Genomic DNA, 25400 nt, shown 5'->3' on the forward strand with positions numbered 1-25400 from the left:
TTTTGGTGGTGACATAATAAGAAATACTTYATTTTGACCTGTTCTTGAAAAAGAATAAAAGGAAATATGAAAGGCCTTTTTCTTACTGTGTTACACTAGGAATTCATGTCTACTTTAGATTTGTTACCATCAATGAATTATTGTGGTTTTTTTWAMTTTTTTTTTTAGAGTAGGTGATACTCTAAGTGAATATTGACAGGCTCAGTATACATCCTCTCCTTAGTGCAGATGACACATTATTTTCCCTTRGCAGTACCTGTAGGGACCTCATACCTGACCCCATTAGTGATGAATTCTCTATTTGCTGTTCTCTTAAATTCAGCAAGAGGAGGGATCAGATGCCTGTGTTGCACAGGAATGGAGTTGAAAAAGCCACCAAGGCCTCACCTGCTCCATGTGTCTGAGGTTTCAGGGGCCTCTTGGTCACTGCCAGGGGTAAGCACCACTGTGCCAGTAGAAGTTTTGGTGGGACAGGAGGAATCAGGAAGAATTTCTTCACAGAATGGGTTGTTAAACACTGGAATGGGCTGCCCAGGGAGGTGGTGGAGTCACGGTCCCTGGAGGTGTTCAAGAAAAGACTGAAGAGGGAATTTGATGCCATGGTCTAGTTGGGAAGGTGGTGACCAGTCACAGGTTGGACTTGATGATCTCAGAGGTCTTTTCCAACCTAACTGGTTCTGTGAAAACAACAGTATCGAATGAGCTACACAGAAGTTGTTTTTTATCACAAAACAGTAATGAACTCTGGTACCTCTAATATTAGGGGCATTGCGATATAAAGACCAGTAGCATGCTTAGAGCTACAATCAATAGTATTTTTCTCTTCATGCATCTGATTGTTTGTGGTTCCTGCAGCTTTCCATATTTTGATGACCATTCTACTGTATATCCCATTATTATCCAGACTTTTCACTTTCTTGATATTATTGATTACTCATTGTGCATGTCTAAAATGGAAAATGTTCATGAGACTTGTATGATGTATGACCCTGGCTCTTGAGGACTGTGTAACTTTGAGAGCTTCAGCTCGTTGTAAATAACTTTACCTTTTCTTTACGGGTTGGCCCATTGAAAGGCCCCTGAGAGTATGAAAAATCCATGCTTATCTATAAGTGTTTACACTAAGTAATACCTTCCAATTCATTTGTCACGGTATTTCAAGCCTGGTGCTGTTTATTTTCAGCACTTGTAGCTTTCAATTTTTATTGCTTTTTATTGTTTTCTATTTCTTTATAATTAGAATAGCTTTATTTAGCATACCAGCAGTGGGTAGCTCAGCAGTCTGGTTCATTCAACTCAGTGTGGTTCATTCAGCTAGAATATTTTTGTTATCTACTAGCTGTGCTGTTATCTTGGTAACTTTTACACTGAATGATTATTTAATCATTAAACCTGAAATTTCTAGAAGTCTTGAGGGAACTGTATACAAATTAAATTAAGAAGTTCTTCAGCACTGCTGCTTACACACATGGCACTTATAAAAGAATGCAATTTCCTCAGGGTTCCTTGATCTTTCTCTGTGGCCTTGATTATTCTCCTAAGACTGATCTCTTAAAGAACATTCTGCTACAAATAACTGTTTTGGCTGAAGAAGCTAGATGCCACTCTGTCTTACACTAAGGGTTCATTTATTCTTTGTTAATTAACAGAGTTGTTGCTGAAAAGCAGCTGTAGGTACTTTGTTTCCTGGGAGAAGAAGACTGAACTGTAAGCCTGAATTCTAGCACCTGGCAAAGTGAGATGTTAACTCTTCATTTAATTTGTGCTGTAATTCTAGAAGCTTTTGTGAAAAGTGGTGACCTGGGACACAGGATTTCTTAGGATACTGCTTTCAGTAAATGTGAGGTATCTGGCTCAGGTTAGGATCTTCATTATTTTGCCCCTNAGCAAGTTGATGCTGAGAAGAAGCTGTGCTCTGCCAGGAGGTTTGTGATTAGTGGTCTCACGCTGCTGAAACAACGCAGTTTGGCCTTGAAGGACATTCTTTCTTTTTCTCCTACGAGGTAAAGAAAATATTCCCTTGCCATCAGCAGTTATACACTGACTGTTCTTGGGAAAAAAACTTCCACAGCTTGGAGCTGTAAGAATGTTTCTCCTGTGATGCTGGACAACAACTGTAATGAGTGGTTTGATCTGTGTTAGACTTTCATTCCTGCCCCGCTTTGTGTGTGGGAAAACATGGGGGGTGGAGAGGGAGGACCTGGGAAAGAGACGGTCCTGGAAAGGATGACAGGTGTCTTAAAATGTCCGTTTTTATTTTTTCTTCTCTTTGTAAATTTGTCCCTATCTCTGTTCTTCTCCCCGGTGCCGCAGTATTCTTAGTATTTTGTAGTAATAAATCTATTTTTGCAACTTAAGTTATTCAGCCTGTCTGACCATTTTCTGGAGCACATATGTATCTTTCTCTCAATTACATTATGTTATCTGAAAGCCATAAATTTTCGTGTTAATTGGGCTTTTGCTCTCCCTTCTTCCTCTTCGGTGGAGGGGAGGGGAGAGAACATCGTGGGTGCAGTGCTTTTGGCTTTCAGCACAGTTTAAACCACGACATTTTTTGGTGCGTTGGCCAGGAAATTGGGAAAAATCAGGTTTTAAACCCACGACAGGAGGGATCAGATGCCTGTGTTGCACAGGAATGGAGTTGAAAAAGCCACCGAGGCCTCACCTGCTCCAGGTGTCTGAGGTTTCAGGGGCCTCTTGGTCACTGCCAGGGGTAAGCACCACTGTGCCAGTAGAAGTTTTGGTGGGACAGGAGGAATCAGGAGGAATTTCTTCACTGAATGGGTTGGTAAACACTGGAATGGGCTGCCCAGGGAGGTGGTGGAGTYACKGTCCCTGGAGGTGTTCAAGAAAAGACTGAAGAGGGAATTTGATGCCATGGTCTAGTTGGGAAGGTGGTGACCAGTCASAGGTTGGACTTGATGATCTCAGAGGTCTTTTCCAACCTAACTGGTTCTGTGAAAACAACAGTATCGAATGAGCTACACAGAAGTTGTTTTTTATCACAAAACAGTAATGAACTCTGGTACCTCTAATATTAGGGGCATTGCGATATAAAGACCAGTAGCATGCTTAGAGCTACAATCAATAGTATTTTTCTCTTCATGCATCTGACTGTTTGTGGTTCCTGCAGCTTTTCCATATTTTGATGACCATTCTACTGTATATCCCATTATTATCCAGACTTTTCACTTTCTTGATATTATTGATTACTCATTGTGCATGTCTAAAATGGAAAATGTTCATGAGACTTGTATGATGTATGACCCTGGCTCTTGAGGACTGTGTAACTTTGAGAGCTTCAGCTCGTTGTAAATAACTTTACCTTTTCTTTACGGGTTGGCCCATTGAAAGGCCCCTGAGAGTATGAAAAATCCATGCTTATCTATAAGTGTTTACACTAAGTAATACCTTCCAATTCATTTGTCACGGTATTTCAAGCCTGGTGCTGTTTATTTTCAGCACTTGTAGCTTTCAATTTTTATTGCTTTTTATTGTTTTCTATTTCTTTATAATTAGAATAGCTTTATTTAGCATACCAGCAGTGGGTAGCTCAGCAGTCTGGTTCATTCAACTCAGTGTGGTTCATTCAGCTAGAATATTTTTGTTATCTACTAGCTGTGCTGTTATCTTAGTAACTTTTACACTGAGTGATTATTTAATCATTAAACCTGAAATTTCTAGAAGTCTTGAGGGAACTGTATACAAATTAAATTAAGAAGTTCTTCAGCACTGCTGCTTACACACAGGGCGCTTATAAAAGAATGCAATTTCCTCAGGGTTCCTTGATCTTTCTCTGTGGCCTTGATTATTCTCCTAAGACTGATCTCTTAAAGAACATTCTGCTACAAATAACTGTTTTGGCTGAAGAAGCTAGATGCCACTCTGTCTTACACTAAGGGTTCATTTATTCTTTGTTAATTAACAGAGTTGTTGCTGAAAAGCAGCTGTAGGTACTTTGTTTCCTGGGAGAAGAAGACTGAACTGTAAGCCTGAATTCTAGCACCTGGCAAAGTGAGATRTTAACTCTTCATTTAATTTGTGCTGTAATTCTAGAAGCTTTTGTGAAAAGTGGTGACCTGGGACACAGGATTTCTTAGGATACTGCTTTCAGTAAATGTGAGGTATCTGGCTCAGGTTAGGATCTTCATTATTTTGCCCCTMCAGATTTRAAGGAATTGTAGCTTTCAGTGGGGRWGTGTTATAACTTTTCCTCTCATRAAGTAAAAATAGAAATAAAAGTACTTCCATTCAGTAAGAATAATTTCATGTGTATGTTGTTCTCCTGAAAGTATGGATCTCTTTTGCATGCACAGCACAGTTTCAAGAGGAAACCAAGTTAGAAGCATAAATATTATGATTACTTTTCAAAATGGCAAGTCCACTTTATTCAGAGGTTTTCTGATATGGATTYAGTTGCTGACAAATTTGCTGTACTTGCACTCATGAGCTTTCTCCTGTTGTCTGACAGTTTAATTTTTTTCTGAAATGATGTGAGGTCATGGCTATGTAGGGGATGCAAGAGCTGGTCCCAGTGGAGATCTTGTGTATTAAGGCAAGAGCCAAGGACTTGAAGTTTGTGTAAAACAAGGAACTCTGCAGAAAATGGAGACTACTGGAACAGGGACTGGAAAACAGCAGCAAAGTATTTGTGGATATGTGATCAACTTTTTCCAAATAATGTTATATAATTATTAAAAACTTGTTGCACAAATCAGGAGACCATTCATGCAATTTAGTAATTTCTTCTTTATGTGGAAAAAGCTCAGTTGTTCTTGATCATCTGCCAGTGGAGAAGGATGCTCTTGTCATCACAGTCATTGGAGTATGGAATAGACTGGGAAGCCCAAACCATCTTGCCAGTCTGATGCTCTCTGAGGTCGTATTATCAAGAGCTCATCAGTGAAATCCTCCTGCATAAATACATTAGTTTTCGTGGGTTCATCTTTCCTTCAAGAGCAGTGTGGTTTTAAACAGGTACTTAGAAAACAAAGTTAAGTGGTGGTGACCAGCATAAAAGAGTAATGCACCTTGGAGCATCCTGTGTATGCTGATGTCACCTCCTCCAGCCATTCTGCATCCTCTTATAATGAGGGAGTGAAACAGCACTGTGGAATTATGCAAGACCTAGAAGAAGAAAAAGAAATAAAACTGGCTAGAAGAAGAAAATATGCTAGAAGAAGAAAAAGAAATAAAACTGGCTTCACAGCATGCAGAAAAGAGACAGATGTGTTTGTTTGTTTACCCATTTAGTCTTTTGAATAGATTAGTATTTAGTTCATAATGGTACCAAAAGGGGGAGGGAAGGGCAGAGGGTGTTTAGAAAGCTGAAAATAAAAAAAAATGCAATTTTTTTATGTCATCAGAGTGCACTGTCTACATTTACCATTGACTAAGGACATTCTGAGAAATATTAGTTTCAAGTAGTGACAGGTCATTAGCTGAATGAGTGGAGGCTTGGAGGTTTTTTTTCCTCTTAGAAAAAAGGTTAGTTCTGTGAGACCTGAAAGCCTTTTTTCTTGTTCTGAGTGGTAAGTAGTCACACAGTGATKGACAACTTCTATTATTAGGGAATATAAGTGTGGTAATCTGTGTTTTCAGGGTGATTATAGTCCCCGTTCTTCGAATGATAATGTCTGAAACCCATCTTTTGGCTTGTTAAGGTTGTCTGCACCATTACAGATGTAGGTGAGCATGTACTGATTGCTGTGTKGGACTTGCTTTTTGACCTTGTGCAGTTACCAGTATTGTTTCATAATAGCAATTTATATTTTGACTACAAAAAAGTAAAACAGAATATATATTATTTCACAGTTTTGATTTGTCTTCTGAACTTCCTTTGGCTATTTGAAAAAAATCCTGTCAGCAAAAAGTCTTGAATTTATTTTTTTGGACTTGTTGAGAAAACAGATGTTCAAAATCAACCATTTCAAAACTTGGCAGAAATATTTTCCGTAATGCTTTTTGTCTACCTGTCTTTCTGTTATATCTGGAACCTGTTTAGTAAATTTGGTTTATCATATTTCTTATGGAGGATTATGTGAGTATGACTTAYCCGTTCAATGAAAGCCAACATACCTAAAACCAGCACACTAAAACTCCAGGAGACAAGCTCCGTTAGCTAATTCCCCCATTTTGTTTTGCCTGGCAGCCGGGGCCCAGGAGAAATGAGGAACGTCTCATTACAGAGTACTTTGGAACGCAGAATGTAGGGCACTTCTGGAAAATGGGAAAGATGGGTTTAAACTTCCTTCCCTTGGTCCCAGAGGGTGMAAACCAAAGGTAACTTTGCTATAGCAACCATTCTTTCAAAGGGATGATTCCACCTCTTTTTTAGGTGCCTATCCTCAGCTTGCTATTCTGAATCCCAGATGGATGCAGGGTTTTCAGTGAAGCCTGTTTGGGACTGAATTTTGCACTCCCTTAGCTGCCCAGACCAAATCCACACTGGATGTGGGATCACAGGCTTTGACACTGTCTCTGAAAAACKCTTGTATTTATAACTTAGACATCATTGCAAAGGTTCATAGGGGTATTCTAGATTTGGAATCATGTGTACTTTCCCCATTTTGCTATATGATAGATTGTACTATATACTGTACTATCTTACTGTAATACCTACTATTGGCAGGTTTTTCATCTTGCCTTGGTTAAACCAAGTTTAAYCCCTGGCAGGACACTGAGATGTGCTTGTCAGAGTCAATAGTTTTGGCTTTCTCTACTCCCCCTACAGTCACTCTTTGCATGAGTCTTTGTCTTAGAGGTCACCTTCTGTTGTCTCCCCTTAATATAATTTTTTCTKCTTTCTTGAATCTTTTTATTTCTGTAAGTGTCTTGTCATCAGAGATTAATTTCTTTGTCACTTCTAACCATYTTCTTCCCCTCACAACATCCTTTCTATAGCTATCAAGATCTTGTTTTAGTYTTTAAACATTAGCATATAAAATAGCCATAAATATGTCATTTCATARAACAACCACTAACTTTTTGTTTCATTAGTCTTGGTAACTCCTTGGAGAACTTTAACACAGATTTTCTCATGTATTTTCATTCCTGTCTTCCAGCTGCTTTAACAGGGCAGGTTCTTTCCCCTTCTTAAATATGTTATTTGAGAGATGGTACCACTGTCCCACACAGTTTTTGTTTTTAACCCTCTTTAAATGGGTTAACAAACAGGCAAAGATTAGGTTGCATTGTTCAGAATATGGTTTTTTTAATAGCTGCAGTTTATATTTKCTCACATTGTATGAAAGAGATGGCTTTTCTAGTGGGAAAATAATTTAGCCTCTCTAATATTATCCTCATGTTGACTATTCAATAAGAAAAAATATCTATGATGTCTTACGTGATCACATCACTGTATGATGTTATATGAAGTGCTAACTACGGCAGGAAGAGCTGTGTGCAGTTCTGTTTCTACTCTGTAGTATTAGCAAATATAAAGTTGAAATGTATGCCAAGAGCTCTGTGTYGGCTCAGACTTTGTCAAATATTTATGCATATTTTATACATATCCCAAATAACACACTGTAGCSCTGTGAACTGCTGGACTTGTGTGAGAATGGGAACAGAAGGTGACATAAATCAGCATCAGAGCACAGTATGTTGCTCTATGTTATGCCTCTCCTCATGCTTGTAGGGTGAGTACTACAGTACATRGTATATATTGGCAAACTCTTCCAGGGCAAGTACATCCTACTTTTGTAATGATTTTCTTGTTTAACAACTACCTGCAGTGCTCCAGACATTGTTATGTGTGTTTGTGCTGGTTTTCACTAGCCAGACAGATAAAACCAAGCATTTCCTGAAACACCAAGCAAATCTGTCTCCTACCATGAGCCAGAAGCTTGACTGGGCTTCTTTTTTTGTTTTTTTTTTTGTTTGTTTTTTTTAAAGCTCCATTTTGATAGATTGTACAATTATTGAAGGAACTGAAATAGGACTAGAAGGAGGGCTAAGTACTGTGGAAGTYCTTAGGGAAATTCTGTTAAAGCTCCTTTCTGGTGCCCTATTTAAAAATAGGGAAATCTTTCAGGTCCTTGTGCTGAGATTTGAATAGAGAGTTTCTGTGAAGGAGCTGCTCAGTGATTCAAACCCTGTGACTTTAGGGAGCAATGTGCATCTTTGACCCAGCAATGAGTGTGCCAGCTGCCATCCAGTGTGCTTTGCMGTAGAGGAAGGTGCTATGATCTAACACATCACAATTATCACTTTTACATACTAGATAATATTAAGGYGCTTGTGCAAAGGTGTCCATACATAACTAACACAACTGGGATAAAGTTAGCCAAAAATGTCTCTGGAGGGGGCTATCATGTTTCTATAAAAGGGCTTTCGTAGTGATCAGTAGAATCTTGATGAAACTTCTGCTTTTTGAAATATGAATAAATGCCACATGGACTTTTAAAGAGAATCCTTGGGAGGTTTTATGACTCACTATTGGCGTGGACCTCATTCAAGATGCTACATGTTATATTAGACACTTCATGTTTTTTAGAAATGCTTGGGGAAATAGCTTGTAGTTCAGCACATTAGAAATAGCTCTGGTAGCAGATGGCCAAGAGAAAATGCTAGAGAAAAGTTGATTGTGTGACTCTGATTTGTTGCAACCAGGCTGAGCAAGGTCTTCCAGCTCTGGCAAAATGAAGGCTCTGCCATGAGCTGTGGAGCTGAGCACAACCCTGGTATTTGGTAGGTGCTCGTGACTGTGAAGGAAGTTTTTGGGGAATTGCAGCCTGAGCACTGACAGCAAAAGTAGGGAACTGTCCTTCACGAGCAGCTGATCCTGAAACAGACTGTCTTGGCAGTGCTCCCAAGACTCTGATTCACTCAGTTCCTGCCTAATGAACTGAAGACCACCTTCCTGATAATTAAGAAGAAACAAGCTGCCTGGATTTTATCCAACTTTGGATTTTTAGGCTGAGGTTCTGAGMACTTTGTGATTTGTGCTAGGCTGTCAACTGCTCATAAGTTCTTACCCCCTAAGTCTGATGGACTGGGAGGGGAAATTTCTTTAATTTTGGTTTGTTGCATGTGAGGAAATCTCTACAATATGCATGTCTCTCTGATTGCCAGATGTTTTTTTCTGTGTATACATACTTTTATTCCAGTTTGGATAGCATTTCTAATGTAAGTGCACTGCATTTGAAAGAGTAATAACACAGAATTGCAAAGTATCAGGCATTCTGTTTATTCACTTAATTACACCTAGATAAAGTTTCAGTTTAGTGACCCCCTCAGGAGTAGGAACTTCACAGACTTCTTCTTTTTGACAGTATCATGGGAAGTCATAGCCCCAGTGATCATGCTTTGAAATTTGTTTATATTTAAAGTAGTCTTAACTTATTGCAATAGTTCCAGGGTTTGGCACAAGCGGTGCATCTCAGCAGCAGAGTTGGTATTGCCTTATATCATRCATGGAAATCAGATAAATTTTATCTGTCTCATCTGAGTGTGTGCTCAGATAGATAAGAGAGTTGATTGCCTTTCTCTGGGTTGTTCTTCAGTCCTTATGTTTACTTACAACTCTTCATTTCATCTTCCATGTGGAAGATCTTTCCAGTCAAAACCAGGAAGACAGAAATATTATGGTACTTGATAGTTGTAAACATCAGAGACCACGAGTAGTTATTTCTTGCTGCTACCAGCCCCCCTCAAAAGTTGCTTAATAAAATAAATACATAAATTAAATAAAAACTACTTACGAAATTGGGATTTTAGTGTGCAGGGCTCTCTTGCTAGTTCTTCCTGTAGTGTAGGAATTGGTGAGATGTCAGAAAACAGGTTTCCATGTCAGAAACTTTGGAGGCCCAGTCATACTTGTCTAGTCCAGTTTGGAACTACCACCTGCTCTGCAGGGAGTCTCTGTGCACCGTATTTCTCATTCAGGAGAAGTAAATCCTGACAAAACAGGAAAAATCTCACACTACTATTAAGTCACCTGAGCAACTTTTGTGCMATTAAAGTGGGGAAGTGACATTTTTGCTCTATGAGGGAATGGGCATAGCTGTCATAATTTGGGATATTTATAGGGGTGTATGGCATTCTACAGCCTCTAGACATGATCTGTTTTCATGCTTCAGCCTGRTCATTGTGCTGGCAGAACTGTAGTTTTGATTTGCCCTGAAGGGGTTGGAAAAATATTTCCACAACTCTTCTTCTCTTGAAAAAGTCTTTCTAATATACTTCATGATTTGGAGGTTCTGTAGTTTGGAAAGAGTATTTGGAAAGAATATACATACATATTGGTTTTTCTTCCTGCCATGTTTTGAGTATTCAAAATCATTTGAATAATTATTATTCAATGGCTATATATGAATTTTCATTGGTTTCTTCATTGATAGCTTCATTTTCTGATATATCAGGGGAATGAGAGAGCCTGACTAACATGTTTTTTGGTCTTACAATTRTCAACTGTATGTTAATTTTCATTTTAGAATTAATTAATGGCTGAAGTGACTGTGTTGCTGATTTAGAATGTAAAGCATATTTATTAGTGAAAACCAGAAAATTGACTTTACTTGGAGTGATGAGTTAGACATTTTCAAAGCTTACCTGTCTTGCTGACAAAGCAATTCATCTAGAGTAGTGCACAGATTTCAGTGTGTGTGTATTTTCATAATACACTGTCTTTTGACAGTTCATTTTTCCTACAAATACTTCATGYTTGTCTGTGTCGATCTTGGGGAACTATATGAGAAACAACCCCCAGCAGGAAAAACTGAAAAAAGTTCATTCCACTTGGTTGAGATTAGCAACCAATGGAGAAATATATACAGTGTTTGTATCACTATTTTTTAATGCCATAATTATGTATGGGATGCAATAGGTCCCTAAGAACAGTATTAGCACTGCTTTTTGAACAATGATGTGAGTATTGTGTTCAGCAAKGGCGCACAGGAAAATGTGGGAGGGCTTTTGAGCACGGTACAGTCAGCGTGTGCTGATACTGTTGGGATRTGGAATGAGCTTGAGAGATAGAAAAATAAAATACTGAACACTGAGTGTTGCAGCCACCAGCAGTGCAGTCATTCAGAATAATTAATGTCTGTGGTGCCAGTCAAGCCTTAGGCAAAAGAGATGGGGACCACAGACTTCTCCTTGGAATACACGAAAGGAATACAGACGGTGTCCAATTCATGAGCAGCCTCTCATCGTCATCAGATGATGAATTTCTTTGTTTTCCAGGAAATACATACTAAATGGAGAAGTGGGGGAACCAGTCTTGCAGCTTGTTGTAACTACTAGGATTCATCTTACAAAGCATAGGATTTGCCTCAACCAATAAACCACATTTTTAATTAATCCCATTTTAGTCTGGACATGTAAATACAGGTCAGAAGAAACACTTTGTTTTAGACAGTGGGATTCTCATGTGCCAAACCCCAGTGTTCATGTAATAAAATTCAGTGAACCATAGTAATGTCAGACACAGTATTTTAAGAACCAAAATAAAAAGATCAAGTTTTTCCATGAGACATCTAGTGGTATGCACTTAGAAATTAATGTGTTACTGAAATAAGCAATAAAGGAAAGGAAATTCCATRTTTAAAACAGCAGATTCACAGCTTTGGTATTAATCTTTATGACCCAAATGAAGGCAAAATAAATACAGATTTGTAACCAGAAGAGTAAGTTTCTCATCAGAGATGATAAGAATAAATCCTTTAAGAATTTGGGCCCTGGGGGCACTAGCCAGGAGAAACTGCAGTTTTTAAATATATTGTTCAGARCCAGTGATAAAGAAGAAATATTTAATGAAGAAATCTGCTGATAGTAGCTACTGAGACTGGCTGAAATGAGTTTCTAGCAGAGAAGAGCAATGGTACCAAGCATCGCAGATACACAAGATAGCAGATATAGATACACAGAAGAGCAGATACACAAGCTGACAGCATAAATATGTACTCAGGAACATACTCACTTTCTGGACTGATCCTGCTACATGAGAGGGACTGATAAGGTGATTCAGGATGGGCACGGTTGAGAATAAATTCAGCTTCTTTTATATGGTCTGGAAGACTRTTAAATGTTCAGCCAGGCTCTCCGAGACCTGTCAGTTCTGGCATAACAGTATCAAAGCTATTAAATTAAATTCCTGGTTTGTTTTAACTTTTTTCTCATAGAGGTAAGACAGGATGTAGCTGTACCTCAGGCTGACACACTCTTCATACAGCGAGCAGCACRGTGTGCTGTAACACAGATTGTTGGCTGCCATGTGCACACACATGTGCTGGGTCACAGAGCTGATACCARCTGAAACAAAATAGTGATTTACATCCTGATGGGTTATATAGTGCTTACTTGGCATGTTATTATTGTTGCTATTTAAATAAAATCTCCTGAAGTTTATTTCTGACAAGTTTATAGTAACTGTAGTACCATTAAGCAGTCGGTAGGAACATTTTGTTTATGTAGAGGTGAAATATTATAGTTGTTCGAGAGATTGCAGACTTCCTTATGTGGGCATTTGTAATTATATGGGACCAAATCCAGTTTCCAGTAAACTGGGTAAGAATTTCAGTCTGTTCCAGAGGGTCTTGTGTCAAATTTCTTTAAATTTTTGAAGGTGCCAAGTTTTATAAAGTTGACATTTTAGTTGAGTACCTGGTACAGTGGGGACTAAGACTTCCTTTGGGACTCTGCTTAAGATGTRCAATGGTATGCTTTACCATGAAATCTTTTTAATTGGGTGTGGTAAGGCGGAGGTTGATGGGTCTACCTGGTCACTGGTTCATAAGTTTTTTGTATAATGACAGGAAGTATGGAAAAATAAACAAGAGGACACCAAATCTTAATCTATGAACAGCACTGTGACTGAACTGGCATAGCAAAGACATGGTGGAAGGACAGGGAGGAGGAAAAGAGTTTTGTATATTTTGRTTGAGATATTTGTGCTGTGCCCTGGCTGTAGAGGGAGTTGGACATACAGATGCTCTATGAATAAAAATAATAATAGGGAAAAACTCATGGATTCCATTATCATGCAGGCATTGCACAGACCAGCAAAGAGATCAGGTAAGTGGGGATTTTTATTGTCACAGTACAGGTAATGGTGAAAATGAGGGATTTTAATAAATCAGTCACCAGCTGGAAGCCAGTGGGGAATTCCAATGCTTTGCAATGCGCTTATGACCAAATTTTGAGACAGTGGGAAAAGAAATCTAAAGAGGAGCTATGACAGGACTTGCAGATTTCAGGAAGGGAAAGAGGAAAAAGAATTAGAACAATAGGTTTCAAGGGGATATGAGGGGACTGTGGGCATAACCATTTCAGAAAGGAGACTGGATAAAAGAAATTAAAGAATTGTTTGTTCCCCAAAGACATAGTAAAATAAATCTGTCTAAAATAGAAGCAGCTCACTTATGTCAAGCAGAAAAGGAACCATGTACAAAATTAAAACTAGTTTGGATTATTCAGAACAAATACAAAAGAACAGCAAAAGATGTAGAGAAAAAGAAAACCCAAAATGCATCAAAGAAGCCAGGACCAAAAAATGTGTACAAGAAAAGGTTGTGTACAATAAGTACATAAGGAGTAACAGAAATTGTTCTGGAAGTATATTTTTGGTAAGATCATGTTCCAGGAAAGTGTTGCTCTGCTGCTTGACAGAAGCACATTGGTCTTCGCTGGTGTTATTTTGAGTGTATGGAAAACAGCCTAGAACAGAGAAAGGACAAATCAGACAGTACTTAATGTGTTAGGTGTTCCCAGGTTAGCTGTGCCTCACATTTGCTATACTTGGAAACTGGAAGAATTTTCTAAATYAGTCTCAACCCTGTTAGCAGTTACCATTGAGAATCCGAAGAAGAAAAATGAGTGTGAAAAAAAAATCCAGAAAAATGGAAAAACACGTCCTTAAAAGGAGGAGGSAGCTATGGATGGAAGAGTCCTGTCACATATTTGCAAATCATTTTTGTTCCTAGAAAAATTACAGACAAATATTCATTTTGTAAACACCTGGAGGAAAGTAACAAACAGCAATCAGCATGGATTTGTTTGAACTATCTAATACCCTGTTACAAGAGAATAAAACTTGTGGATASAAGAAAAGGAACAGATGCCCTACATTTTCATTTGAAGAAATTTATTAATGTTGTCTTGCAAGATTGCCCTATAAACAAGCTAGGCAGCATCAAGCAGTGTTTATATATAAATTGCATGGGGTATAGCTGCAGAACTGGTTGAGAAAGGTTAACTCCAAGCAGCCACTGCCGTTTCACTCCTGTGTATTCCACAAGAGTTTATTTTAGATACTAATCTGTTCTTTCAGCAATAATCTGGATTATGTTTTAGAGAATATGCTTATTAAATTTGCAATTGTCACAAAGTTGAGAATTAATTGGAAGGATACCAGAGAACAGGATTAGAATTGAAAATGATCTTGAAATGGCTTTGAAAATAAAGTAATATTTAGCAGGTGCAGGTACTATACTTGGGCAGAATAGCCATATACAGGYGTAGGACAGATGATTAAGCAGTGGGTTTTGAAAATAATATAAATATTACATGAAAAAACATAGTCAAGCTGTTGTAAAGAAGGTATGGATGGATGAAAAAGACATATATCCTGTAAAATGTATGGAGTAATTAATCTGYTGTACTCAGTAGTCTGCTCAGTTCAAATACTGGGACCAGTTTTGAGCATCACATTTCAATAAAGATACAGCTAATTAGAGGGAGTTCGGGGAGTGGCAATGAGGACAGTTAGAAAGCTGGAAAATGTGACTTGTAAGGGAAAAAATAGAAGAACAAGAGTTATTTAGCCTTGGAARTAGAAGATAGGCAGGACTGAAAAGTTTTCCAGTATGCAAGAAAAACCAAACAAAACACCTTCAGCCAATCAACCAACCAACACAACCAAAATCACCTTGAACTACACAGATGAAGGAAATTATCTGGTCTCTGCATCCTGTATGGGTAGCTTAAATTCTAAGAGAATAGAATAATTTAGACATCAGAAAAACAATTCCAATAGTAATGTAAGATACCACTTTCTCACCTGACCTGTTCTAAGTATCTTAGAGGCCTTTCAGAAAGGGAAAGCATGTCCAAAAATGATACAAATATGGCTTTGTTTCACCTGCAGTTCAGAGCTGACCTGCTCTGGACCTTCTCAGTATTTTCTCTATTGAGTGTGTTACATTACTGTGTATTTTTGCTGTACCACACAATGCATTTTGTCTTTTGTAAATCTTGTGAAACACTACTGTAATTTGAATTAATATTTTCCTTTYTCTTTTATTTCAGTGTGTGCAGAAGCTTACAATCCCGATGATGAAGAGGATGATGCAGAATCTAGGGTACTTAATGCTTACAGTCAAATACCTTTTCAACACTCATGCATTAAATTTAGGAGGAAAAATGTAACCAGATTTACCATTGCTTTCCAAAAACATTCTTATTATAATATACTTTAGAAATCTCTTGGGGTTTTCTGTTAAAGGAATATTTGAAAATTCTGTGTAATAGTCACTCATTTAATGTATTTTTCTTAACCATATACCACAGGTTTGGTAATTAAGGAAGCATTTTTGCCCAATTATATTTACCCAGAGAGCCCCTGTTTCTATAAACCCTTACTTGGTGTCCTCATCATATTGAGGTAGTTTCCTTTTTCATAAGACAGAAAAAAGGTAAACTATAAAATTGCTAAGATTATTTAATGTACAATGTGATAAATAATGAACTGTATTTGTTTCTTATTTGTATCACTCTTGTAAAGGCATTTACTTAGCTTTGAMGATAAAATAGCATGACTTTCAAGAGTTTGATTGTTTATGTTCTACCTAATTTCTGGCTTGTAACACTGTCAAAAAGGTTACCCTATAGTATTGCATCTATACATAGCCTATCTTTTGAAGCATATGAGTTGAACAACTTGATTGATACTCACATGAACCAGACATTGGTAATGTCATAAATCTCTGGCTCACTTAGATAGTGTTAAGTCTGTTGTTTACTCCGTGAAAATTTCTGAAATAAATTTAACACAGATACTCTTTCACAAAATATTCTTTAGGAAGTAGTCATGGCAAATGGCTGAATGTAACAGCAGTGCTTTTTATAAAACATGCATGCCCCAAATATGATTAGAGAGCAGTAATGTTTATGCAGCAGTAGTGTAGATAAAGGTGAATGGCTTGCAGAAATGAACTGGATACTACAGGTGTAAAGATCTTGGGAGATAAATRTAGCAGTGTTTCATTTGCTAATGCTATGGTGATACCATTTTATCATTGAGTGTTTATTCAAATCCTGAACATTTTGAAATGAAAGAGTTATGATTCATGGCCAAAATATTGTGTAAAATGCTTAGCTGAATTAGCTCAGTCCTTTAGCTAGTGCTACCACATGATAATCGCTCTAAGAGTTTTTGTATTATATCCCTCAGATTATTCACCCCAAAACAGATGATCAAAGAAACAGACTGCAGGAGGCATGCAAGGACATTCTTCTTTTTAAGAACCTAGACCCGGTAAGAAATTCTTGGTAATGAACAGCATTTAGCAGTGCTGCTAAGAATTATTTCTCTTGAGCTTTGGAACAGAAATTTACAGATTTGACTTTTGTAACTTCTTATGTATGCTTTCTTGACCATTTAATRAATTACAGAAATGTAATTTTTTTATAACCAATGCATCATATATAGAGTCTTTTGTTTACCATCATAACTGATAATYTTGAAATACATTAATATGTATCTATACAGTAAGAAGAATGTGTACATTAATATGATTGTAAATTACTGCATTTTCTTATTTTAAATCTTCCTGCACATCAGTTAACTGGAATGTTTAAGTTTTTTTCTGTTAGTTACTTTTTAGCATCCAAAAGGTGCTGAGTGCTCCATCAAAACAGAAAATTACCCCCAAAGCCTACAATTTAGCTATGGATCTAATTGAACAAGTGAATTATGGAATACAGGGAAGGAGAAAGGTACTAGTGACGTGTTTACAGTATGATTTCACTTAATGCAAGTACTGTTAAAAAGCTTCAGGTAATTTTCTTCTTGCAAATAATTTCCTTCTGTTTCCTATAAAAACAACTGTGAGCTTTTAAGGAAGCTTAAATGCACTGAATGAATGATCTGGATCAGACAAAGGTGATAATGCTACCAAAAAGCACACAGGATTGTTTAAGGGAAAAGGTGAGTGTATCAATCAAAACATGCATGCTGAGGTTGGCATGACTCACAGCATCCCAAATGCTTTCTCAAGAGAATTTATTCAGTGCTGTCAAAGGAGGGAGCATGAGGGAAAGAGAAATAATTATGTAGATTTTTTAAGTATGAGAACAGAAAGTTTAAAATTTGATTCAGGAGGGAGCTAATGGAAAGGCCAGCCTGCAGCTCTGTTGAAAATCAGGTGCTATTACAGCGAATGCACATTAAATTGTGCTGCAGGTTTCCAGCTCCTGCTCCTGCACAAAGATTGAGCCCTGACCCTGGGTACCTGTTCCCAGAGATGCCCTGAGGAGCAGCAAGCCACAAAACCCCAGATCAGCAGAATCCTTGAGTTATTGTCATGGGAGGGCATCAAAAGTCTCAGTGTGGGTGCTAATGTGTGGATTCTTGGGACAGTAGGGATCCTGACACAGAAGGTTTCCTAACCCCCTCATGCTACCTGTTTAGTAGGCAGTTAATCAGCTGCTCCACTCTATTTGTTCAACTAAAGTCATGCAAACATTTACCCCTTCTGCTCCTGATTTTTTTTTTCTGAGTAGCTTCAGGGAATTAAAGTAATTTGTGGGCATCTGCTCTGGATATGAAATTATTATATATTTTCCTTATTGTTGCTGTGTCCTGGCTTCCACTTGGCTGGACCATCATTGCATTAGCCTGGCAATGGCATTTTGGCAGACCCCTCTTGCTTAATCTCTGAGCATTTCTCTCTTATGAGCCCTGCAACACGATGGATTATTGTGCACTCCTAGGGCYGGCTGTGACATTAATAGTGCTTGTAGCATCCATTCTCTGGGTGGSATCTGCTTTCCTTGCAGTGAGAGCTACATCTTCTGTCTAAACAGCCATCAGCCACTTGGTCTGCATGATAGGGGTCTGCTGGCATCCCATCAGCTACACTGTAATTTGTGTAGACACAGAGCTTGAAACTGTTCCAGTGTGGGCACTTGATGGACTTTTTCCAAGGACAGATTCTTCCAAAGAATACTGAGGGATTACTTCTGTTTGTGAAGATCTTCTCAGGACTGTGCTTGCTATCTCAATGCTGATGTTGTGAATTATTTTTTTCAATTCTTCTTCTGAATCAGTTCTTGTAATTGCTAATAGCTCCCACAGTCTGTTCCAGGTGTTTAGCAAAGTCCCCAGCTGAGTTCTCCCTTTGTGGAGGTCTGCAATCCAAAGCCTCGAAATGCGTTCTGGGGATCTCCCAAGCCTTGTTCACCCCTCTTTGCTCAGATTGTCCAATGGATTAAGAGCACTTCCTCCTGCCTGAAATAGTTTGCAACATTCTGGAAAGCTRAATGAGATAATTTTTGTAAAGGAGTTTGTGGTTACAATAATTTTACTCATAAAAGACATTGGAAAACTACTGAGCTCTGAAGAGAGCAAAGATATTAAAATGTAGCCTTCTTAAGTCAGGCTTGCTCCTTCTGTGGAGCCAGGATCTGGGAGTCCCTAGGGGACTTCTCCCACTCCTCCTTCTTGTTCTGCTTCTGAACAGCAATTCAAGGGCTCTGCCACTGTATTTGCAGTAATTAAATGTTCCTGTGCAGGTTCTCTCCCTCACCTCTGCCTCTCCCTGAGAACTGCTGCAGTTTAGAGCGATGTATGAGCAAAACCCTTATTCATCTTGAAGAGAGATAGTATCTTCAGCTGCTAAAGCTCAAGTCTCTGGAACAAAAGTCAGGCTTTGTATTGATAGCATCTCCCACTCCCACTGTTGTGTTTTTTGGTTGTTTTCTTTCTTGTATTGAACTTCAGTTTCTTTCTGCTGTAGTTCTGTGTATGAAAATCACCATTTCAAAGGTCATTTAGAGGGGAACAGATAATGTAAAGGGCTTAATGGCTTTTCCCTGATGGCCTTTCAGCAGGGTGTCAAACACCATATTCAAAAACAGAATAACAACATGTTTTACAGTGTGATCAGAATTGCATTCAGTATGTGATGCTCAGTGAAGTCCACCTTTTCTTAACACTTTATCCCACCCTCACACACTGTATTGTAATTTGACTGGAAGGGTAAGATAATTCTATCATTAAAGCTGAWGGGGAGGTTGCAGTAGTTGGGAGTGACTTACAGCTCTCTGCTCAGCCTGTTAATTAAAGAGTCCATTTAAAAAGACAAGAGCCATCCCATAAAATCAAAACCCAGAAGAACCATTTGAATGTAAGGCTAAATGAGAGAGGAGAAAAAGATAACCTTCAGACTTGGAGACAACTCAGGACTTGGGATACACACACAGCACTGTCTTGAGCCCTCATTTAACTATAGAAGGGTTTGAATATCAGACAGGTACCTTGCACATATATATTTATGAATATCAGTATTTCACATAACGTCTGTGATTAAAAATATAATAGTGTAAAGGAACACCAGTTCTCATACATTTCCCTGAGCAGCATTCTTATGTTTTAAAGGCTAACTCTCATAAATTCCATAAAGTCTGTGAAGTTACTTGAATTTTACGGAAATATTATTTAACTTGGTAGGCTGATGAGGATGTGACTGGTTAGTGAATGTGAGTTCAGCAATGTATTCCATTGTTAATGGAATAACTAACTCCATAGTTAACTCCCTTAAATAGAAAACACTTTTCAAGAATTGACATGTTAGCCATCTTTTTGCCTTTCTGGGYGCTTAATCACTTCCCATCTAGTTGCTGTCACTCAATATCAGTTTGAGCAAGTGCATTACAGTTTTGAAAAAATTACTTCAAGAGAAGAATATGGATTGAAACACGGATTTGCAACAAGATGAGGGAAGAGGTTTTACAGAGGTGCTTGGTTACATTTTAGAGGACCAAATCAGAAAATAAACAGGAGACAGGTCCATTCAGATGTTTGTTTTCTTCTCCCCATGCTATATTACATTAACTCATCCATCTTTTAAAGCATCTTATTCTGTTCTTCTTCCCAGGAAAACCTCTTCCTCTGAGAGTATTGTTTATTGCCCTTCTCAGTTGCCTGCCTCCCCATTGCCAGAAACCATAATATCACCTTTTTACTCCCAGGCTTCTCACGGTGTGCCAGGCTGGTTACTCTACCTGCACACCCAAAGCATTTTACCAGCCCMCTTCCTTCATCCTCCAGTTGCTGGAGGTGACTGCAGTGGCTCTGGAGCTGCTCTCTTTCCCTTTCACTGTCACTTTGAATAAGCCAGTGGGGAGAAAACAAGATGATGACCAAATGTCTTCAGCCCTTACAGAAGATCAATCTAAAGTTGCTGTCACTGAAATTTCTCTCTGTCCAGCCTAACAACTGTTTTGTCACCTGGAAGAAAAGCAGCAGCAGCTCATCTAGTGGCAAACGAAGCCTTCTACACTTCCCTTTTACAATGCAATCCAGAGTTTTTCTGTTGCTTTCCTCTTAAGAGGAAGATTTGTGATTAAAAATAGGCTATTTGTTTTGGCATTTACAACCCATAGGGCAGCAGTTAAAAAACCTGATGAATTTATCAGAGTAAGAGGCTGGCTCAAGGGACTGGTACCATCACAGCTGAGCCGTGCCYTTGCACTTAAAGTCTGAATCCTTTCTTTGGCAAAAATTCACAAGCAGTGTTAGATCATCTATTCTCTTTCAGGGAAGTTTAATATTGGAGAGCTTCACCCTGCAAATGCTTGTACAGAATATATAAAATAGGTCTTGACCCTCTTCTGAGAAGTAGTAAATTATACWTATTGTTCACAAATATGCAGAAGCAACTTCTGGGCATATTGCCACTCATGCACCTGGAGAATTAGTATAAGACAGCACAAATATTGATTAATCAATTACAATTGATTAACTTGAAGGAAGATGAAAGAGAGCATAATGTAACTGTTTTATGAATAGTGGAATCTTATACTTAATGTCAAATTGTTCCTTGAAACCACTAACAAAAGATTCTCATGATGCTCTTAGGTTCTTAAGAACTTTGTTGAAGAATAGAAATACACCCCACCCCCATATATATATATATATATAAATATATATATATATATATATATACACATACACTCATATAATGTGAACATATATAAAATGTGTGTATAATAGATGTGACTGAGCCCAGAATGCCTGAACATGTTCTAGTAAACAATACTCTGCCCTCTTAGATGACACAAAGGTGATGACRTTGGGRTGCTGGAGTGTGTCCAGAGAARGRCAATGGAGCTGGGGGTCTTCAGGCTGAAGAAAAGGAGGCTCAGGGTGCCTTATCACACTCTACAACTGCCTGAAATGAGAYTGTAGCCAGGTGGGGTCRGTCTCTTCTCCCASGTGACAGTCAACAAGACCAGAGGAAATGGCYTCAARTTGACCCAGGGGAGGTTTAGATTGGATATYAGTATAAATTTCTTCACTGAAAGGCTTGTCAGGCATTGGAAGACACTGCTCAGGAAAGTGTTTGGGTCACCATCCCTRGAGGTATTAAAAAGATGTGTAGGTGTGGCCCTTGGGGACAAGGTTAGAGRCAGACTGGGCAATGCTGGATTAATAGTTGGACTCAATCACATTAAATGTCTYTTCTGACCTAAATTTTTCTGTGATTCTGTAACCAGTCATTCAAGATATACTGCAAAAGAGCTGCACAAAATAAGATACCTTCATATTTGGCTTAAGAATTTTGGAAACTCTTTGCAGCTGTGAAATACTTCGGCTCTTTTTTTTTTAAGCAAACTGCTAAAAAGTTTGCTCTGAGGGCCAGTTACAAAGCATGAAATATGTTACTGAGCCTGACTGATGGGCATGTGCATGATATTTGAGAGGCAGAGTACTAATTTAATATGTAACTATGGAAGATGGTTGAGGTATATTCTCAAGGAAAATACTGTTGCTTGAAAATATTGATTGTACATTAAAATACAAATTAGTCTTTGATAGTGAAGAAATAAATGCCTTTTGATTAGCTTACAAGTGGATATTACATAAGGGGATGAAATATTTTGAATTGGATCRATGTTGCTGCTAACATTTTTATCAGAGTTTCCCTGGAGTATATGYGCATGGTTTTGTTTCAAAAAACAAATGTGGAAAGGTGTAGACGTGAAAATTCTGTAATTTATCTTCTACAAGGTTTTGTGTTGTTGATTTAAGAAGTCCTTTTCTTCCCATGGTTTCCTTGCCTATGTTTTGCTGATATTTTCTACCTCTGCCTCCCTCTCYGTCCCCCATCCCCCTTCCTTTTCCRGWATTGTCTGCTTCATTGACTTCTTAATATCATGTGGAATATGAATTCCTTGATATTTCAAACTGTATAAAGTGAGGAGAAAGTTGCCAGCAGAATGCCCTTTCAACAGGGGCTCATTTTATGAACTCAGGGACAACAGAAGAATTGTGGACTCACTTTGTTCACATGACAATCTTACAATTGTGTCTCAGAAYGGTTTTACAAGTCATATGAGATAGGCAAGTCTTGTTGCTGCTGTTTTGCTAAAGTGGAAGGAAATCTTCTGCCCACTGGATTGTGCAGGCTGTCTTGGATCTAAAAAGGAAATTAACTGAGATTTCTACYGGGGAGCCCTCCAGCAGCACACTCATCCTTTTGTGGGATTCCCAAGCATATATAATCCCAACATACATTACTTTRGAGATTTAATGCACACAGCTTGATAACTGGGTTTTAGCAGCTCCTGTCAAAAACAGATTAGGATTGTCTCGGTTTACTGTTAGACAGCACATCATCTTAATTGTAGAAACGTAGCTGTGCCTTCTGTGTCCTGGATACCTCTTCTAAAAGTCAGGGAGGAAAATTTTCAGAAGTTACTTTCTACATTTGTCATTGTCATGACTGCCAGTGATGATCACGTTCTGCTTTCCATTTTATCTACAGTGCCTTCATTGATTCAGGTAGCACTTTGTCAAACAACAAACATTTGTATCAGCAGTTTAAACACTGGTGCTTCTTGGAAACCCCAGTGTTTGAGTGTGGTATTAGGACAAAGAACTGTGTCCTTTTCCTTTTACGAAATAGCTCACAATAAATTTATAAACTGATATTAAGAAGACAAGTACATGGCACAGCAGTGGCAAAGCACTTGGTAGTTTGGCAGTTAAGAGCCTTTGGCATTTGGAAGGACATGCCATGGTCTATTAGCTCTCTTGAATAACAGCTGTCTTGCAAGGACATAGAAGTGACTGGATTTTTAACCTGTGTGAGATGTATACTAAATTAAATCTAATTTTAATGATGCTTAACATCTATTCCCTAATTTTTGTCAAGGAATTGTGTTGAGATGTGATTGCCATGTTTGTTTTGTTGACTTGAGAGTAATTTAGGTTAAAATGCTGTTTTCAAATAAAGCACCGTGCATCTGGAGGACAGGACTTTGTGATACAAAGTCTATGAGAGGACAGTCATGAGTGTTTAGTTGTGGTTTTTCACTTGACCTGGCAAGAGGGATGGAATCAGGGGGATGTCCTTGGTAAACYAGTTATCATTCCTGTCTGGGGCTTTATGCTTCTAAATCTCATCATGTCTTTTGTAAGCAATTGTAAACATGCACAAAATTTTATGTATTTCCAATATGGAATGGCAGTGCAACAAGCTTGCACGCACCTTACTTACTCAGGTCTGTGACCTTATCGGCATCCCAGGATCAGGGTGGGACAATTTCTATGACTCCACTGAGATGGAAGGATACAGRATCTTTAGGAAGGCCAGGGAGAGGACACAAGTAGGTGGCATTGCCCYCTGTATCAATGACCAGCTGGAGTGCATGCAGTTCCACCTGGGGATGGATGAGGRGCTGACAGAGAGCCTAKGGGTCAGGATTAAAGGGWGGRCAGGGACAGGTGACATTGCAGTAGGGGTCTTCAACAGCTGCCAGGCCAGGAAAACAAAGCAYGAGGTCCTYTACAGATTRGAGCAGCCTCACATTCACAGTTCCTGATGCTCATGAGGGACTTCAGCCACTCCTGACATCTGCCAGAGGAACAACAGCAGGGCACAAGCAACCCAGGGGATTCTTGGAATGCACTGATGTCAACTTCCTTCTCCAAGTGGTAGAGGAGCCAGCAAGAAGAAGTGTTGTGCTGGACCATTGGACATTAATTAAAGCAGAAGTAAATCTGGCMAAGGATATCAAGGGTAACAAAAAAGATATGTCAGTGATTAAAAACAGACTAGGAAAAATGTGTGTCCTCTCAGGAAGGGTACAGGAGAGCTGGTTCCTCAGGMCATGGAGAAGGCCCAGGTACTCTACAACCCTTTTTCTCAGCCTTCACCAGCAGGTGCTGCAGCCACAATGCCCAGGTTGCAGAAGGTGAAAGCAGGGATGGGGAGAATGGAGAACCACTCACTGTAGAACAACTCCAACAGGGTTCAAGAACATCTGGGGAACCTGAAGGAGCACAAGTCCATGGGATCTGATGAGATACATCCATGGGTCTTGAGGRAACTGTCCAAGGAAGTGGCTAAGCCACTACCCATCTTATTTGAGAAGTCATGGCAGTCCAGTGACTTGAAAAGGGGAAACATAACCCCTATTTTTAAAAAAGGAAATGAAAAAGGCCCAGGGAACTACAGTCCAATCAGTCACTAAAAACCCCCTCATCCTGTTTTCATTTTACATGTATTTTTGAAAGTAGAACTGCTTTAAGGAAGAAAAGCATTTAAACTACACCATTAAAAAAATACTAGAATTTATTCTGTTTATGAAACAGATCTGCTTTATAATTCTAAAATTACCCATGTTTATCTTTTCAAAGTAATGACAGAGGGTGCCAGTAAATTGAGCCTGAGTCTGGCAGAGATTTAAGAGGATTCACATAGASCAAACTGGGCAAGTGAGTTATGTAATTCTCATGGTAAAAGCAAAACCCATGTTCCTGGTTTGGTTGTTGCAGTCTGCTTTGTCTTAATTTAAAGTGGAAAATTTTACAAAMGGTATCACTTGTCTTTAAAATAGTTGCAGTTTATTCAGTAAGCTGATAAATAAATGTGCAATGCTTCAGCAAATAGACTGCTCTCAAATGTATTTGATACCTTCAAATGTTTTAAACATTTTTAAAAGGAAATTGGATTTGTGAATTCTACTCAGTTACATTAAAAAAACTGTAGATTTATGTACTGGAAAAGTTGTGGTTTGGTGAGCTTGATTCATAGTTATGAGATTGAAAATGTTTTTTAACCAGTAATACAAGATGAAGCATACTAAATAAAGATTTTAACTAAATGTATTACTCCTCCACTACAGCAAATAACCACTTTTTTGGTTTAGTCTTTTTTCCCAAGATGTCT

General features: G+C 38.5%; 1 protein-coding gene across 1 annotated transcript in view; it reads left to right on the top strand.

Annotated features, from left to right (window-relative positions):
• The window catches only part of PRKAR2B (protein kinase cAMP-dependent type II regulatory subunit beta), a 78654-nt gene that overhangs the window by 43156 nt on the left and 10098 nt on the right, over positions 1-25400 (top strand). The window contains exons 3-4 of the mRNA XM_057364527.1: positions 15250-15302; positions 16394-16477. Coding sequence (XP_057220510.1) covers positions 15250-15302; positions 16394-16477 — 137 coding nt within the window. The remainder of the gene's footprint in view (positions 1-15249; positions 15303-16393; positions 16478-25400) is intronic.

The sequence above is a fragment of the Malurus melanocephalus genome, unplaced genomic scaffold (genome assembly GCF_030028575.1).
Source record: "Malurus melanocephalus ecotype Western Australia unplaced genomic scaffold, MMel_1.1 scaffold_39, whole genome shotgun sequence".
Classification (NCBI taxonomy): Eukaryota; Metazoa; Chordata; class Aves; order Passeriformes; family Maluridae; genus Malurus; species Malurus melanocephalus.